The sequence below is a fragment of the Schistocerca cancellata genome, chromosome 4 (assembly GCF_023864275.1).
Source record: "Schistocerca cancellata isolate TAMUIC-IGC-003103 chromosome 4, iqSchCanc2.1, whole genome shotgun sequence".
Classification (NCBI taxonomy): Eukaryota; Metazoa; Arthropoda; class Insecta; order Orthoptera; family Acrididae; genus Schistocerca; species Schistocerca cancellata.
Genome location: NC_064629.1, coordinates 792996658 through 793013250, shown reverse-complemented (window position 1 = coordinate 793013250; position 16593 = coordinate 792996658). Strand labels below are relative to the sequence as shown.

At 37.3% G+C, this 16593-nt stretch overlaps 1 protein-coding gene across 2 annotated transcripts in view; it reads right to left on the bottom strand.

Moving 5' to 3' along the window:
• LOC126184682 (nuclear pore complex protein Nup98-Nup96-like) overlaps positions 1-16593 on the bottom strand; it is a 222623-nt gene that overhangs the window by 23533 nt on the left and 182497 nt on the right. For both annotated transcript variants that reach the window (XM_049927176.1, XM_049927174.1), the window contains one exon: positions 12383-12538. In XM_049927176.1, the coding sequence (XP_049783133.1) occupies positions 12383-12538 (156 nt within the window). The remainder of the gene's footprint in view (positions 1-12382; positions 12539-16593) is intronic.

The following is a 16593-nucleotide window of genomic DNA, read 5'->3' as shown; positions in this document are numbered from 1 at the left end:
TTTTTTTTTTTTTATCACAAAAGCCAACTACCTTGAATTCCACTGTGTAACAGTTTTTTCTGCATGCAAAGACTGCTTAACTGATATCACAGCAAGTGGTGGTATTAACCTGATGGTGCTGTTTTTGAATCTCAATTGTTCATTACACCATTGTGCGGCTAACCAGAGTATTGATTGGAGGGTGCTACTAACCACTGGAAATTTTATATCTGCAAGTCATGTACTACTAGAAGTTCATGTCTTGTGATCATCATTACGAGCATAATATAATAAACGTCTTCAGAATGATGAAATAATCTCATGTTATCAACCAAGTGGCATCATCATCATGAAGCAATATTTCAACAAATTTCCTACTCATTACCACGACATGAAGCTACGGCATTATGCCGTACTAAAGAGCCAAACGTGAGGTAATACATACTGGTACTCCTAGAAAATTGACTTCTCAAAAACCAGCTTTAACAAAATTTTACACATCTGCCTTCCGTCAAACACAGTGTGTTTTGATCACAAGACTTGTCTCAACAATAGTTTTGTACCTCCTCTAGGCTTGACATTATTTCTTAATTTGTGTTGTTCATGTCGTAATTTACAGAGCGCCACTCCTCAGTAAATTATAGACTGGCAGCACATCATGTTTTATTGTTGTAATTCCCTACAATGCTTTATATTTACACCTAGCGTAGAATATACACTGTCAATTGTACAGTTTTTTGGTTTTACTTACAACCTTGTTAATTTTTATATATTGTAAAAAGTCATGGAAAGTTGAGTTTTATTAGTTCTAGTGTATACTTCTGACGTTTTTCCCCAAGAAAATTGTGTCTTATTACCTTTTTACATCGCTGTGTAGGTGTAAACCTGACAAGAAATGCTATATAACAGTATTTCAGCGTACAAATAAAACAAATCTATATTAAAACCACCACACTGCAAAATATTACAATACTATGAGTTTGAGTCTAGTTTTTAAATAAATATTGTGCCAACTACTGCTTTCTTATTTTGCATTCCTTATCTGGATAGGATGAACAAACAATTGCCCAAAGTACAACTACTCCATATATCCCCTCTGAACAATATGCTCCAGTGCTGCAGCTGGCCACAAGATGCCCGTTTACACATGAAATTCTAAAAAAATGCAGTGAAAGGTGTGTGAGAAGAATGAACACTAAGCACAGGCTTCCTACAACATTGTAGCTGTGCATGTGCTGTAACACTTGTTTCCTGGCTCTCTCTGGCAACTGCTCAAGCCAACCAAATTTGAACAGGTCAGGAAAATATTGCAGATGGTAGTCAGGAAAATATTGCAGATGGTAGTCTTGAAAATCATTACCTTTAAAGTAATTTTTCCTTTACACAAGATGAACTATGTTATGTGTGAGAACATGCAATGAATTTCTTAAATCACAGTGTGTTTGACTCATTCGAAGCGTAACGATTTGAGGACCAGCCAGTTCGAAAAATGTGGGCCCAGAAGACCAGACATTCGTCATTTAAAATTTTAGTGGTACATTTGTGTCTGATACAACTTAAAGGGTAACACATGGAAAAAAAAAAAAAAAAGAAAAAAAAAAAAAAAAAAAAAGGGAAGAAGAAGAAGAAGAAGATGACAGTATTATATGTGAAAGCTTAGCTTTTCTTGTAGATTGAAACTATGTACCGGGCCAAGACTTGAACTTGGGACCTTTGCCTTTCGCAGGCAAGTGCTCTGCCGTCTGAGCTACCCAAGCATGACTCAGGGCTCAAATGGCAGAGCACATGTCTGCAAAAGGCAAAGATCGTGAGTTTGAGTCTTGGTCTGGTACACAGTTTAAATCTGTCGGGAAGTTTCATATCAGTGCACACTCCGCTGCAGAGTGAAAGTCTAATTCTGGAAACCTTCATGTATGTTCTTGCCATTTTTTTTTTGTGTTGCCGTCATTTTTGTTATTTTCTTTTTTCAAATGGTTCAAATGGCTCTGAGCACTATGGGACTTAACATCTATGGTCATCAGTCCCCTAGAACTTAGAACTACTTAAACCTAACTAACCTAAGGACAGCACACAACACCCAGCCATCACGAGGCAGAGAAAATCCCTGACCCCGCCGGGAATCGAACCCGGGAACCCGGGCGTGGGAAGCGAGAACGCTACCGCACGACCACGAGATGCGGGCTTCTTTTTTCAACTTGTATTCACACAAAATGTGATTTGTTGTTTTGTTAATTGCAAACTTAAATTACAGATGAACTTCACTTTATACACACAATTTTGCCAGTCAGAGGTGATACCAGTTCATGCTGATATACTCTTAGGTTAACTTGTACAACCTAGATTTCAGAGTTCATCTTGAAAATAGTTTGTTTTGTGTGCTAATCTAAGATAAGCTGCTTTATATAATTGGCCCATACTGTAGTTGTGGAAGCGCAATTGAGACTTCTTTATATATGATTTCCTAAGTTTTGGCTATGTACTCTGTGAAATACTTTGCTTTGTATATACGTGCACACACACACGCCTTAAACCACATCCAAGCAGTATCCCATAAATTTTATGAATCTGAGTTAATTCATCATCTTTCTTCAGAAATACAGTTAATTATGAGGTTTCACTTTAACCTTCACCCTAACCACATAATTTTGAAGGAAGTTATCACTATGTACAAAAACCCTTGTTTCAGGACATATTCCTGATAAGATTAAAATAAAATCAGCACTCTTTAAACAATACGATTTTATTACTCTAGAACACTATTTAATCTGTTAATTTAGTAAATGAGTGCTTTATGTGAGGTTGATGCCAGAATAATTTTTCACTCTGCAGTGGAGTGTGCACTGATTTGATGGAATGGCTGGCCTGTACTCAATTTAAGGAGGTAAAAGTCAGTGTTACAGAGTTACCACGGAGTAGATGAAACAAGGTATGTCTCTGGGACATTTTATGTCATTGGAAAGTGAACACTATACCAAGGATGTTTTATTCATATCTGGATAGAACAGAACAAATAAAAAGTGAGGCAAGAAACAAGCATCAAAGTCAACATAAGTAGTAGAAAAATCAGCATTTGCAGCTTACATAACTTTACTACATAACTGAACAGTAGGTTTGTTTTTTCTTTGTTGGGTGTGAAAGTAAAGTAGTGCAGAATTTTTGGATTTGATGAATATCAATTTTTTGCTTCATTTTCATTCGCTTCATTTTCTATCTGAGTATAAATATAGCATCCTTACACTGGAAACAGAATGTTTGTTAGAAAAGCAGTCAACATACATCAGTTGCTTGACTTTTGGGATGGCTGTTCTTTTCTGTCATCTAGTGTATTCTTTACTCTTCAGTTTTCATAATTATTAAACCATTTCTATTACACTTACAGCTTCAATTTTTTGTAAATATTTTCACCAGATACACATGGTATCACGGGAACTGCACACACTTAACTTTTGTGATGTAAAGTTTTGTTAATTCATGAACATTGTAAAGTGATTGTAGTGTGTTAAAAAATGGGTAGGCATTACTTCAGTTTTCAGAAGTGATGTCATGTCTATGCAAAGAAGGAGGCTATTATGCTCATGACAAATTCTTGTGTGTGTCACTTTTGTATTGTGTAACTCAACTGGGAGGAGGACAATTTAGAGAAAAACATTGAAAGTGCTACGAAAAAAAGAAAGAAATTTGAAAGGATTCTATCTGATAGTTCTTTGATGCATTATCATAATTCCATCAACACCTTTTTGCCTGTTTGAGAAAGCGCAACTTCTACTCTATGAAAAGCTTGAATACAATGAATCTCTAAGACCTGCTTTATCTGCAATTTGGTAACAAACCCTTCTTTAAGAAAAGGACTGCTAAAAGGAATAAACATGAAACATTTTTCATGTTGAAATCCAGTTTTTATGTAATTCGTAACATGCTCAACTGAGTTTCTGATTTATTTCAATTTGACACAGGTTGTATTTTTTGTTGTGAGATGCAGTAAATGGTAATCAATTCAACTGGTTGACAGGTATTTAGATCATTGTTAGTAACTCTGCTTCTCATTTAACAATATTGGCAGATGCATTTAAAGAATCGGATATCTATTTCCACGCGACAAAGTCATGTGATCTGACCTTAGTCACTAAATCTATGAATGGTGCACGAATTGCAGTTGTTTGTTTACTGAAGTGTTGATGCTATGAATTTTAGTTTTGTGGAGTTATGACCAGCAAATGTAGAAAGCTTACTTCACAGCAACAGCTGCCAATCATCCACAATGTTGATGACAATCTTAACATAAATCTTTCTGACATGGTGGAGGAATACAGTTCAGCACCACCTACGTAAGTGGCATACTCAAAAATATGGAAGAGTTTTTAAATACATCAGCTAATGATACCTGTGGATCCAAAAGGAAGGACAGTCTTATGTCTACATTCAATGATGTGGAAAACACTCTTCTGAAGTAGCTTCAAGGACAGAGAAGCAGAAACATACTGCAATATAAGACTCGTGAAATCATTCTGAAGATCAGCATTGACAATTTCAATGTATCCAATGGCTGGTTGCATCTTTTTAAAACCTCAATCTCTTGTTCCAAAGTGTGAAAAGAGAAAGTGAGGCTCTGCTGATTAAAAAAAGAGAACTCTCAGCAGAAGCCTGGAGTCTTTTATAATATAATTGCTGCAAAATCATATTCCTTTACAGGAGAAAAATGTCACAGAGGTAAAAGAGTAAAGAAAGGGTGGCACTAGTTCGTGTAAATTGTGATGAAATTGAAAAGTTGCATTCACTATTAATTGCCAAGTATTTCTAAAACATAAAAATAGTAATTTGTACTTCCAAGTACATCAGCAGTCCTTCAAGACAATGCTTGAAAAAAGTCAAAGATTTCTGACAAGATTAATGCAGCAAGAAGGAAAATTGTACTATTTACTGATGTGTTCCCTGTACATCCCAAGGAAACTTAATTTATGAGGAATTTAAATGCTTGTGTGCCTCCAAACTCAGGAAGTCACCTGTAGCCTCTGGACCTATGTACAAAATACTTAGTTAACACGAAGTACAGAGTAGCAGTTGTGTTGAAGTCATTTTCAGTCTTTGAGCGGATGGAAGTGATGAGACAGCATTGTACAGTCTATAGGAATTGATACTGTCAGGAATCTCTTTTCCTCCTTAATGCACATGAATCAATTTTAACTTTTATTAACTATCTGTAGTGACACCTTCCTTCACTGCAAAATGCTGTAAAGACAAAGTAAACGAGATATCTTGATTTAAAAAAGGGTATGTTCTGTGTAAAGTGCAAAACTATATATTTACTGCATTTAAATTTTTAGCACAGTACATTAGTAATTTTGTAAATAAAACCACTTTACCCCTGATATACTGTGGAAGACATGCATTTGTTACATGTAAGACAGTTGGGTCACTCATTTATGAAATTTTGTGTGTCTAAGAATAAAATGTAGCAAGTGACATGACAGAAAATCCACGGTACTTACGGATCATGTTGTTACTTACTAAAATGAATGGCATGTGTCTGAATACCAGGCAGCAAAGACTGAACAATAATTCCTCAGGGGACAGACACAAAACAAGTCATTGCCATCATTTTCCAATCCTGAAACCCTGATGTTGGTTGAACAGGTTGTCTGCTAATTTTATTTCCATGGCTTCCTTGGCTACTGAATACCAATAGAATTAGGCTGTAGCCAGTATCTCTATTTTCATGTAAACCACGGAATGGGCAGTGGAAAATCTATGTTTGGTACTGCAGATCTCCTTTTCTGGTGTTTGATGCATTGTTCTTGTACAATGTGTACTGTTCTCGTAAGTAATTATTACCACACTGATGAGAAATTCAATAAATACCCAACTTTCATAAAACAAATCATCTTCCACATATACCTTATGATTTTTCGATCTGCCACTGCGTGGTAGAGTACATACACTTTGTCTTATTGAATTTATTTTCCGAAAGTACCAGTTCGTATTCTCTGCTGTGGAGTCTGATGTAAGAGCCCCATGTACAGTAGGGAGGTAATGACAGTGGCACGTAAAGTGCCCTCCGCCACACACCCTTGGGTGGCTTGCGGAGTATAGATGTAGATGTAGATGTAGTTCTACATACAGTGGAATCTCTTTAGCACATTTTTGAAAGGACTGCAGATTTTGAGCCTTAAGCGGAACTATGTACTACCGAAATATACCTAATTTGTTAATGACTCGATTTTTTCATCTGAGAAAATGCAGGATTAGGGGTACCATACTTGTGGTAAAATGGAATCTCTTAATGGCACACTTACTGACATGCTATAGCAGTAAATTATAGCACAAAATGCCCTTTTTCAAAATCATGTTCATAATATCCTATCCAGAAACACTCAAAATTATGTGTTAGTGTACAAGAAACAAAAATCTACATCTACGTGATTACTCTGCTAGTCACAGTAAAGTGCCTGGCAGAGGGTTCAATGAACCACCTTCAAGTTGTGTCTCTACCATTCCACTCTCTAACGGCATGCGGGAAATACGAGCACTTAAATTTTTCTGTGCGAGCCCTGATTTCTCTTGTTTTTTCGTGATGATCATTTCTCTCTATGTAGGTGGGTGCCAAAAGAATGTTTTCACAATTGGAGGAGGAAACTGGTGATTGAAATTTAATGAGAAGATCCCAGCCCAACGAAAAATGCCTTTATTTTAATGATTGCCACTCCAATTCACATATCATGTCTGTGGCACTATCTCTCTGTTTCGTGATAATACAAAACGAGCTGCCCTTCTTTGTACTTTTTTGATGTCATCCGTAAGTCCCATCTGGCACGGATCCCACACCGCACAGCAATACTCCAGAATATGGCAAACAAGTGTGGTGTAAGCAGTCTCTTTAGTAAACCTGTTGCACGTTCTAAGTGTTCTGCCAATGAATTGCAGTCTTTGGTTGGCTCTAACCACAGTATTATCTATGTGATTGTTTCAATTTAGGGTATTTGTGATCGTAATCCCGAAGTATTTAGTTGAATGTACAGCGTGATCTAAATTTAGCGGATTTCTTTTAGTACTCATGTGGATAACTTCACACTTTTCTCCATTCAGTCAATCGCCACTTTTCGCACCATACAGATATCTTATCTAAATTATTTTGCAATTCATTTCGGTCATGTGATGACTTTACAAGATGGTAAATGACAGCATCATCTGCAAACAGTCTAAGATGGCTACTCAGATTGTCTCTTATGTCGTTAATATAGATCAGGAACAACTTCCTTGGGGAACACCGGATATTATTTCTGTTTTATTTGACAACTTTCCATCTATTACTACGAACTGTGACCTTTCTGACAGGAAATAACGAATCCAGTTGCACAACTGAGGTGATATTTCATAGGCACACAATTTGGTTAGAAGATGCTTGTGAGGAATGGTGTCTAAAGCATTCTGGAAATGTGTTAAATACAGTGACACTGGCTAAATCCAACACATTGGATATGTACACTTATGCCATCAGCCTAATGGAAAGCAGGGGAGTCACGTGACATGACAGTGCACCTACTAGCATCCAAAATATCTATGTGGCATGTGCTGAAGAAAAAATGAAAAGACACTAAAACTGCAATTATTATTACAGTTCTCAAAACAAACTAACATTCTTCATTTAGCCTCTCTTCATTAGTGAATCACTACTGGTAACAAAATAAGGGTTGTCATTTCAACAAACTATCAGTATACTGTACATCCTGTTAGCCTAACTACACTAAAGCATGATAACATACAGTGCGTACTCCTGTCTTCATGAAGGTTTCTTTTATCCAATTTTAATACTGTATTGTCTATCTTTGTTACCGTGTTTAACACACCATTGACTTCAAAACGAACATAATGCGTAACTGTGACCATTGCATCAATAGCTTTCGACATTGTAGGAAATGGTGAAGGTTCCAGTTCACCCTTGTCTTCACTTTCCTCTGGTTTCTCTGCCATCTGTTCCTTCAACACATCATCAACTATCATGGACTGACGAACAGCAACACCTTAGTCACAGTCAACATATTCATTGAAGCTAAGACAGTAATCGTTTTCTTCTTGTCCTATTATTTGCTGCCACTGTTCAGCTGCAATTACTTAGTTTTCTGGTGTGATGTCTTCTGCCAGTATCCGATGAAAGCCATCCTCCTTGAAGCAGTTTGAGATTGTGCTTTCTTGCACAGAATCCCAGTCACTTTTTACAAAATGCATAGCATCCCAGGTCATAACCTTTTTCACTGTACAATGAGGGCAAGCCAGTCTCTTCTGCACAAGAACCTTCACGTATTTTTGTTTCAGGCATTTTGTAACACCTTACTCAAGTATCTGCAGGTGACTTTTAGAACTGGGAGGAAAAAACATCTACATCATTTTACTGTAGTGTATCTTAGGGATGCACTGCACATTGGTCAATAAACAGAAATATTTTCCTTTTTGTAAAGCCCAGTTTTGCACCCATGGCATGCAAAAATTGTTCAAAAGCAGTAGTTTTTACCCGTGCACTCTCATTTGATGTATATCAACATGGAAATATCCCCACATTTTTGAAGCATCGTGGACTCTGTCTTTCCAATTATTACTGGCAACAACTTTTCTGTTACATCTTTGTTAGAATATAATACAGCAGTTAGCCTCTCTTCACTAAATTTTTCGCCAAAGAGGGGAGGGGGAGAGCCTGTTGATCTGCATTAAAAACATTGAGACTGTACTTTCCTGTGACAAATAGAAGAGTATTTTTCCACGACTGAACATTGTCAACATTCACACTTCCAGCCTCTCTTCAAACATATTTATACACTAAATTATGTCTGTTCTGGAATGTTTCATTCCAACCGTCGGATACCTTGAAATCTTAAGAGTCCCAACTTCTATGCCAAATATCTTGCTTTAGCATGAACCACTGTACTGTCTACTGAAATGTTCAAAGCACAAGCATGTTTTATCCACTTAAGTAGTACATTTTCCCATTCTGAGAACAGACTGTTGTGCACTATTTTGCTTGCAATTTCCTCTGTCCGAACATGCTGCTTTAATTATTTTTTGTTTGCTCACTATTATATTTAATGTTGATAGAGGAATGTTTAGTTTTCAAGCAGTATCAACACACTTTATGTGTGAATTTTTGTCCACTTCCTGAATAATGTTCCACTTTTCTTTATTTGTAAACTGGCTTACTGTCCTCTTGTCCATGACGAATTAGGAGTAGCTAAACTTTGGATTTCTACTGGCCATTCCATGGATTACAGGAAACTCAAGATACTGAATACAGCCTCATCCCATTGGGATTCAGTGGTCAAGAAAGCAGTGGAGGAGGGGGGGGGGGGGGTAAAAAAATACAAGAATACAAAAAATAAAATAAATAAATAAATAAATAAATAAATTTGCAGACAACTGAGCTTGACAAAGGAAGTAATTCATTTCACATTTGCCTTTTACGGCACTTTTTGCTGCCTAGTATTCAAATACATGCTGTCAAGTTTAATAAATGAACACACAATTCATAAGCACTATGGATTTTCTGACTTTGCATTTGGTATGGTTTATTCCTAGATGGATGAAGTTTTATCTATGAGCAACTACCTTATCTACGACCGATACTTGTGCCAACTGCCTCGTGTATTTGTGGCGAAATTCACATTTGAATTTGTTGTTGCCTGTAAATGATCAGACTTACTAATTTGAAAGGCTTTTATGATGTGCCTCAAGACGGAACCTTAGTGCTCTGAAACTGACTTAAAGAATGTAGTGATTTGGGAGCTTTTTGAGTGGGTTTACTTTTGCAAAAACTTACAAATTTTTTCCTAAAGTGGTGTTTCTTTGTTTTCATCTTTGGACCTATCAATACTTTCACCCAATGATTGTTTCTGTTTAGAACAGGAGCGTTTTCCTGCCGGCGAACAGTTCTCTGATTTAAGGTGTGTTGACATTTTTCTTTTCTTACCCAATAGATTATTACAAAAAACTGCCAAATATTAATTCTGACCTTTCAGGGGCATTCATAGCTGTGCAACTCATACTTAAAAATACTACATATGGAACCAACAAGAAGCTTGGCATAGAAATAGAACTGAAAATACCTATTTGCACTTCAGTGGAAGACTTTTTGCATGTTCAAGACTGGTGAGACTGCCAGAGGGGAGAGGAGCTGTGTGGAGAAACAATCCCACTCTCCCTCCTGCAGGGCAGTCAGCCTACACCCACCTTCTGTTTTTCTGTAAGAGCAGAACTGACACAGTCGTACAGATCGCCAATGACTTCTGGAGTTGTGATGGTCATACTCTATGACGGGATTCTAAATAAGGAAACAATGAACAATGCGCAATAGAAAGTGTTTGGTAATGGCTATCATGTAATTGCTTGTTGAGGTTTGCAGTGTCGTGTAAACAAGGTAGTTTAGGCCGAATGTCTACCAGTATTTGATGCACACAGAGTTCAAAACATCCACCACCTTAAGACACATTAAAATCTCCCCATTATACCAAGTTTTGAACTTCAACTAGCAGACAACCATACTCATTTCTTTATTCTAAGATGTTAGGTCCAACAGCCGAGTCCTATGTTTCACTACATTGTGTATATTTTATACCAACCATCAAACCACCCAACATTTTGTGTGACACTAGAGCATCGCGCACATCGATACGTTGTTCTGTTCATGCACTTTTTAGTTGTAAACAAGTTCTTATGCACTTTATGTTTTCGAACTGAGCTTTGCTCGATGACATGCAACTGACAACTGGCCACATTTTTTGTATTTATATGCAGAAAATCAAGCTATTTCAGAAACTCAAGCTATTTCAAACCATGTCTGTTAAAATGGTTCATTTTGATACAATTTGCTGTGAAATAGCATTTATTAGGTAATTTCACATTTTGAGACAAAGTTTCCATCTGTATCCATACTTATTGCAAATGCTAACTTTTCAAGTTCCTATTTACTGAAGCTCTTGTGCCTGTTGTCTTTCCAATGATTGATGGGCATTTACTTTACAGTACATCATTGTGTGAAGTGGTTTTAGTTCAGTCACAGATTCATCTTTACGATGGCTGTATAGTTACAAGAGAAAATTTCGGAGGAAGTAATATTGCTGTCCTGGATGCATGCCTGAAAAATGATTGCATATTTAAGTTATCAAGATGCATTGCAATTCTGGCATACAGCAATTTTTCAAGGACTTTAAACAATGCTGTCTCAAGTGAGACAGTAGGTTTTTAGCAGTGTACTTTAAAAATTGCCTACCACTATTAATCTTTTGCTTTTTGAAGATGTTCGCTTGCTTCATACATTGTTAAGAGGGCTTTACTTCTGTTTCAATGGGTCAAGGGAACACTTTCAGAAATTCAGCGGCATTTTCTGTAATGTCTTTGTATCTTGTTTTCCCAGCAACACAAAAATACTGATTGTATTTTTCAGTTGCTTTTTTCTAAAATTAAATGCATTGTTATTTTCAATGTTATAAAAATGTCTGAGGCTCTATTTGTAAAGGCAGCACCAGTATAATCCCTACTTAACTAACAATTTTTATTTTACTAACATTATTTTTAAGGTTAAATACAGACTTTTAGGTTTCTCAATAACTTTACTCATTATTTTACAATACTTGCTGTAATGATGTAGCTGAACTGGGTTGTCTGAAAATTCTAATCTGATATACAGATCACACTTCCTTTTGCATCAAGTTTTTATACCAATGGTGATCTATTAGTTATTGGTGTTGTCTTTGGTTTGAATGCTGGAAACCCATTTTGCACACTAACAGCTCCAATACATCACTGACCGAACTGCACTTTTAGATTGCGGCACTGTGTACCATAAAGAATGGGAACACCTTCTTGGAAGCATGATTTAAAGGCCTGAATACTTCCTTCATTTGTTGTCTAAACTAGTTTCCAATACGATTTGGGTATATGCTCACTGATATTTGTGTCATTTATACTGAGTTTCTGTCCATCATCGAGAGACTATTGGAGATGGGCAAAGCAAAGAATTATCTTCCAATAGGAAGATTGCTAGCAAATTAGGGAGGCTTTTTCAAAGCCACTTTGCCGATAAATTTATTAGGTTACAATAGGAATCTTGAAGATAATCAGGAAATTTACTATCTGCCAAACTAACCTCGCTTCCTGAGCATCCTAAAATCAATCAAGATTGAGCCATTACAAAACTACTACCATTAATTTTCTTCATTCTTTACAAAATTAATTAAGTGTACAATGTTCAAACTATACTGTCTGCACAACATGTGGTGGTTGTAAATGCTTGCCTGAATGAAGTATGCACCATATGATACATTAACATATCCATCAAAATGTATACTGCATTCAAGAAATTTTGTGTTCAACAACTTTAATTGACAGGTGCCCTGTAAAGCATTCAAACTCAAATTTTACTTACTTTGCTTGACCAAGAGATTTGTGAGCTTTTATCTCATATATCCAACTAGCAGGTATTTTCAGCTTTCGTTTCACAAAATATTCCTTCTTCTTATAATCTTTATCCCCAACACTGCACAAGTTCCTTTCCAGCATACGCAGGACTGCCATTTGGCGCCTTCATGGAGATAAAAAATGCGTTAAATGAGAAGTGTTGCCAACAGAAATTATTTTTATAGAACATGAGACATAATATACACAGCAATGACACAGTACAGGTAAAAGGCCACTGACTGTCCTATAGTCAACTCAGTGTAAGTAGATGCACAGCAGTGCAGTGGGCTGACTATGGCAGCTCCACGTGCCTGACTTAACCAAGCGGCTAATACGATTTTGTCGAAGTCTCTATGGTAGCAGCACCTCACTGTTGTCACAGCTGTATAAATGACTTATCTTTTTTGCCTGCAGTTAATTGCACTTCACAGCTGAAAGCTTGTAACAGTGGTGCTAGCTGTCATGGATCATCTTACACCAACTCGACTATAGAAAAGTAGTAATATTAAGCATAACAAGAATTCAACCAAAATGACAATTTGAGCAGGATAACATTTTCAGCCAAATATTTTTTACACAAATTTTAAGACTGAAAAAAGCATATCATTGACTGAAGCTTCAGTTCCGGATCTCTTTGTGTGAACAGTGAACTATTTTCCATCAGACAGTTACTAATAGTGGCACACAATAACTGTGGAAGGAGGAGGAGGAGGAGGAGGAGGAGGAGGAGGAGGAGGAGGAGGAGGGGAGGGGGGGGGGGGTTGTCACAACTATTCTGGTATGAAAAGGAAATTTATAAGTGAACTTGTTTCAATGTGTCATTTTCAATCACCCTAGTTGTGATTACTGCTCTAGACTGTAGAACATATTAAGTGCGTGGAGAACTGCAGCCAACAGCACTGCACTGAAGGTGAGAAATTGAATTGGCATTAGACCATAAGTAAGTACTGCAACTGTTTTTACTGATGTATAATGTAGCGAATTAATCAGACCACCACCACCATGTTGATAAGTAGGGGCCACTATCATGTCATGAACCTACCCCAAGTTGTAGCCTCCTTGTTCATCACCAGAAGATTGTAAAGCAGAGGGGAAAGAGAAAGAAAGGGAAAGGGAAAGAGAGAGAGAGAGAGAGAGAGAGAGAGAGAGAGAGAGAGAGAGAGAGAGAGAGAGATTTTTTTTTGGGGGGGGGGGGGAGGGGGGCAGTCAAATGACAGACGGGAAAAAATAAGTAAAGTAATCATTGTAACTGTTAATGTATTTACCCAATGTGACACGAAGTCCATTCCTTCATGAAAAAATGTTTGCAGTTGCCTACGGAACCACAATTGGACCTAGGTGTACACATTTTCAACCGAATCATAAACGGCCACAAATGTGTTTCTTCAGGCTCCAAGAATACACAAACTGCACGAGGCAAGATCGGGACTGTATGGAGGACGTGTAAGGGCCTACCCACATGTTGCCAAGGTTGTTTCCCCCTGCTGCAAAAGTTTCGCTGGGAAGCCCTTACCTATCCTCCATACAGTCACAATCTCTTCCCATGTAATTTCCATATTTTTGGAGCTCTGAAGAAACAACTCTGGTTGTCAATTTGCTTTGGATTAAGAGGTGTACACTTAGATGCAATTGGTTGCATAGGAAACTGCAAACAATTTTCAATGAATGCACTGACCATCTTGTTTTGCAGTGGGATAATGTATTAAGAGATATGGTAATTACTTTTGAAACAATAAACAGTATACTTACTTTTTCCATCTACCTAATTTTCATTTGACTGCCTATCATAGTAACAGAAAAGCTGGCAACTTTGCTCACAGCCTGGAATAATCTTTTAATCACAGCATTACACATATTGATCGGAAAAACCGAATGAAAACGATCATGGCAATCTGTTGTAGTTTTATCTGTCAGTTGAATTGTCATTCATTTACTTTTTTCAAGTGAAAGCATCAGTGGGGACATCCAAAAGATGTAACCTTCCTTCCCTTCCTACCTTCTCATGGTATATACCATTGTAAAATAACCACAATTTATCATTACAAAAAAATATTTTAAAATCAAATGATATGAATATAATGATGAAGTAGTGATAAAATTTTGTACCATATCAGAACTATGATTTACTGCTAATGAGGAACAGTTTCCTAGGATATCCGAGTACACCTGAAGGACAAATTTTCACTGTCAGTTAAGTCTGGATTTTTGATTTCCAAGCACACCAAACGTTCAAATGTGTGTGAAATCTTATGGGACTTAACTGCTAAGGTCATCAGTCCCTAAGCTTACACACTACTTAACCTAAATTATCCTAAGGACAAACACACACACACACTCATGCCCGAGGGAGGACTCGGACCTCCGGCGGGACCAACCGCACAGTCCATGACTGCAGCACATTAGACCGCACGGCTAATCCCGCGCGGCTCCAAGCACACCACCACATATTCTCGCATGGGGTACGTGAAAATAGCGCAACAGGGGGAATGGAGGTAATTCCATTAGTCCTCACACCATCCAAATTTTCCCAGTAGTGCTATTCCCACATACCCTACGGGATAATTTATTGTAGTTGTGTCTGGACGTCTTAGGTAGGAACATCAGTGGCAACTTAAAGTCAGGCATGAAGGCAAATCCATAGTCAAGCAGAAAATCTGGGTTTGAGTCTTAGTTTGGTATAAATTTTCAGTTTTTCCTATATATTCGTTACATTACCATATCTGCATATTTGATCAGTTTAACACCTGATATAATTTTACGCCGCTGCATCTTACTGCTTTCCATTAGAAACATACCTCTCATTTCAGCCCATTTGCTTAATTTCATGTTATGAATATAATGCAGGATGGTTGAGGCAACAAACAACAGTTCCATTTACATTTCCAGACAAAAATCAGTGAGCTCCAGTAATGGAGAAAAATTACTTCACAGTATATTCTGAGAAACACTGCGTGAATCACAACAGAAAATTAACTAAGAGTTGCAAAGATATCCATACATATGCAAAAGCTTTGAGCTATACAAAAGCCTACACATACAAAGAAATTTGAAACTGAAAGCGAACCTAAAAACTCAAATACACAAAATTGTGATTGATAAAAATATGGCTTTCAAAATACAAAATGGGTATCACCACCTCCGTCTTATCAACGAATTGGAAGACCATGGAAGCACAAATATCACAACCTGTGGAATGACAGAAGTAGTTTTCTTTTTTTGTAATGGAAATGTGGAAGCTGTGCACACACACTTTTTCATCCTCTTAAAATAGCTCCAAACAAACAACTAATAACAGCACTTATAACCATGACACAGTAAATGTATTACTCGGAATCATTTCATTTCACTAGGCAACCTCCCAATCAGTAGCAGTGTCTGAAGGCACTAGGTAAATGACAAACCACCTTGTGCAGATGAAGGTTTTCACCTGCTAATGCAACAAAATCTTCTCATTGTTCAGGATCAAAAATTTGCTCTCACAAGGGAACCTCCCCATCGCACCCCCCTCAGATTTAGTTATAAGTTGGCACAGTGGATAAGCCTTGAAAAACTGAACACAGATTAATCGAGAAAATAGGAAGAAGTTGTATGGAACTATGAAAAAAAAGCAAAATATACAAACTGAGTAGTCCATGTGCAAGATAGGCAACATCAAGGAGAGTATGAACGGAGGAGCTCTGTGGTCCCGTGGTTAGCGTGAGCAGCTGCGGAACGAGAGGTCCATGGTTCAAGTCATCCCTCGAGTGAAAAAATTTTTTATTTTCAGACAATTATCAAAGTTCAGGCACTCACACATAATCAACTTTGCTCTCTGCAATTCCAGGACATGTTCAGATTTGCTTGGACATATGCAGGATTTGACGGTCTACACATGGAAAAATTTGAAAACTTTAAAGACATATGTTTTGACAGAGCACAGAGAAAACTGTGACTGTGAAACTGTTGTATTCATTTGTTGCAGTTTATGTGACACTCTTATGTTTTAATCACTTTTTTGGGAGTGATTATCACATCCACAAGAAAACCTAAATCGAGCAAGGTAGAAGAATCTTTTTACCCATTCGCCAAGTGTACACGTTAGGTGGGTCAACAACATATTCCTGTCATGTGGTGCACATGCCATCACCAGTGTCATATAGAATATATCAGACGCGTTTTCCTGTGGAGGAATCGGTTGAC